Source organism: Miscanthus floridulus, chromosome 2, assembly GCF_019320115.1.
Source record: "Miscanthus floridulus cultivar M001 chromosome 2, ASM1932011v1, whole genome shotgun sequence".
Taxonomy (NCBI): Eukaryota; Viridiplantae; Streptophyta; class Magnoliopsida; order Poales; family Poaceae; genus Miscanthus; species Miscanthus floridulus.
The window spans coordinates 17,897,949-17,900,073 of NC_089581.1; the positions used below are offsets into that span (position 1 = coordinate 17,897,949).

General features: G+C 51.5%; 1 protein-coding gene across 1 annotated transcript; it reads right to left on the reverse strand.

Annotated features, from left to right (window-relative positions):
- Window positions 1-411: 411 nt before the first annotated feature.
- Window positions 412-1,185, reverse strand: LOC136538068 (uncharacterized). The gene is made up of 2 exons (XM_066530054.1): window positions 489-1,185; window positions 412-417 (listed from the first exon to the last, which is right to left on the reverse strand). Exons 1-2 carry the CDS (start codon window positions 1,077-1,079, stop codon window positions 412-414), a joined length of 597 nt encoding a protein of 198 aa, XP_066386151.1. The 5' UTR covers window positions 1,080-1,185.
- Window positions 1,186-2,125: the final 940 nt, after the last annotated feature.

The window sequence follows — 2,125 nt, forward strand, 5'->3', positions numbered from 1 at the left end:
AATTCACATAGGGAACGACACAAGGAACAGTACCGAGGACGCCAATGTCATCACATGGCTCCTCGAACACCTTCCTTGCCCAGCCAGACTTTAAATCAAAACTGAATAACCCATCATGCGTCCCTACGAAAAAGACTCCCGACACCTTGCGCAAAGCCAAGAAATTCAGAAGATATGGAGCGCGCGTTGATAGGAAGCACCTTGTCAAGCAAAATGACTTTGATTTGTGTCCATCCCATGTCCCCATTAGAATTCACATTCACCTCCATCGACCAGAGGTATAGTTTGGCAGCCTCATCCAATCTTGCGACTCCCAGCCCACCATTCTCCATCGCCATGAGTGCAGTTGCAGTAGCACACTCACGAGGCTTAGGAGGTAGGTGAATCATAGACGTTTCCCGTGTAGCCAAATCATAACTAAGAGTTGGAGTGTTTTGTCAATCGAGAAGTAGAGTGTGCTCCCAACAAAGGCAGTGAGTAGTGAGTACCTCCTCATCGACACAGCAATTTGGTACTGAAGTTAGCTGGCTCCAGGAGTCAGCCTCCGATGAGTAGACGTGCAAGGGCATGAGCTCGCGCTCAATGCTGGGACCCACGTAGACAACGATGAAGGGTTTGCCATGGCAGTCGTGGTAGTCGCAGTCCCAGGTGTGCGGCCGAGCAGAGGTTGGGTCCCAGACGTCCGGGAGTGGTACTGGTTCCCGTACCTCCCACCTTTCATCCGTGGTTGGGTCCCAGACGTCAGACGACGATGAAGCGTTCGTCCACGTCTTCCAACGGGACGAGGAGGACGCGGCCGTGGCGGGCGTCCAACGCGCGGAAGTTGCCGGCGTGGGGCGGGCAGAAAGAGGAGGTGGGGTGGGGATGAATAAGTCGTCCGAGAGGGTGCAGAAGAATCCGAGCATCGCTGCCGCGCGGTGGAATTCCCGGAATCGGCGGCGGAAGCGGGGGTCGGAGATGATGCGGTACCAGGGCTTGCTGACGAGGGCGGCGTGGACGAGGATCGCAGGATCGGCCGGCGGGAGGCGGAGGAGGAACTCCTCGACGAGATCGTGCAACAGAGCGGGCGCCGCCGCCATGCTGATGGGAAGGATTCGGACTCCGGCGGCCGGCGGGAATCGAGGTTTTCGTCTCGTGGGGAAAAGAAACGAAGCGAGATTGCGTGTGTGGAGCACGACGAGACGAGCCAACTGATTCAACCAGCCGCCAGGCTGTGCTGAGGTAGGCCCAGTGACGCAGGGAGAGCTGGATTGCATTTGCATTGCATCATGTACTGCTGTTGCATAATCCAAATCCTAAAAATGACACAAAACAATCAGGAACATTTCCCCAAACAGGAACATTTGAAGATTTGCTTTTTCAAAGAAAAAACATTTGAAGATTGTTAAATGCTGGAGAGATATATTTCCACGCGTATCTCGTGAGTCCAGACGCAGCTACCCTCTCACCGTATCCGAAGATTGTTCAACGAACACCGAGTTGTGTATAGATGGAGAGGCGAAACTGGTGATCCACTGCTGCAACAGAGGGATATCTCATATTTGAAAATATTACGCAGCCGTTGGGGACAGAGGAAATGATCCAACAATACTGAATTGTATATCCAATCAGAGCAACCTGGTTCCTAACTAAGTCATCTAGGCATTTCGTGGCTATAGCTTATAACATCTTAAAACAACCATCCAGTTTTGGAGACCAAAAATGAAGCTGCAATGTCATTCTTGACTCTGACACAGCTGATGATGAGTGCAGACACAATTCTATAACTCACCCGCTACAGAAGATTGCCAATTTCAACACCCGTGTAAAGAGAAAAAGATGTTTCTCCTGAACTTTTCAGATCTTCAATCTTACTGTTCTATTGTGGTTACTATTCGATTTCGATCATATGGCACAATACGTCGTAGTCTCGTACTGTCATGCCTCTGCCCTCTATCAACCAATTGCAAGGTTCCTTATTAAAACAATTGCAAGGTGATAATATATCAAAATTGCTTAATAATAAAAACGGTGTGGCTAGCGCCCAGACGTCCGGACGTTAGCCCCCATCCGGACACCCACACCGCTGCCCCCCCCCCCCCCCCTCCCCGTCTCACATCCCACGCCTGCCCACCCACGTCTCACC

What these genes read in the sequence shown, in the direction of transcription:
- LOC136538068 (XM_066530054.1), bottom strand. Translation starts at nt 1,079, where the DNA reads ATGGCGGCGGCGCCCGCTCTGTTGCACGATCTCGTCGAGGAGTTCCTC.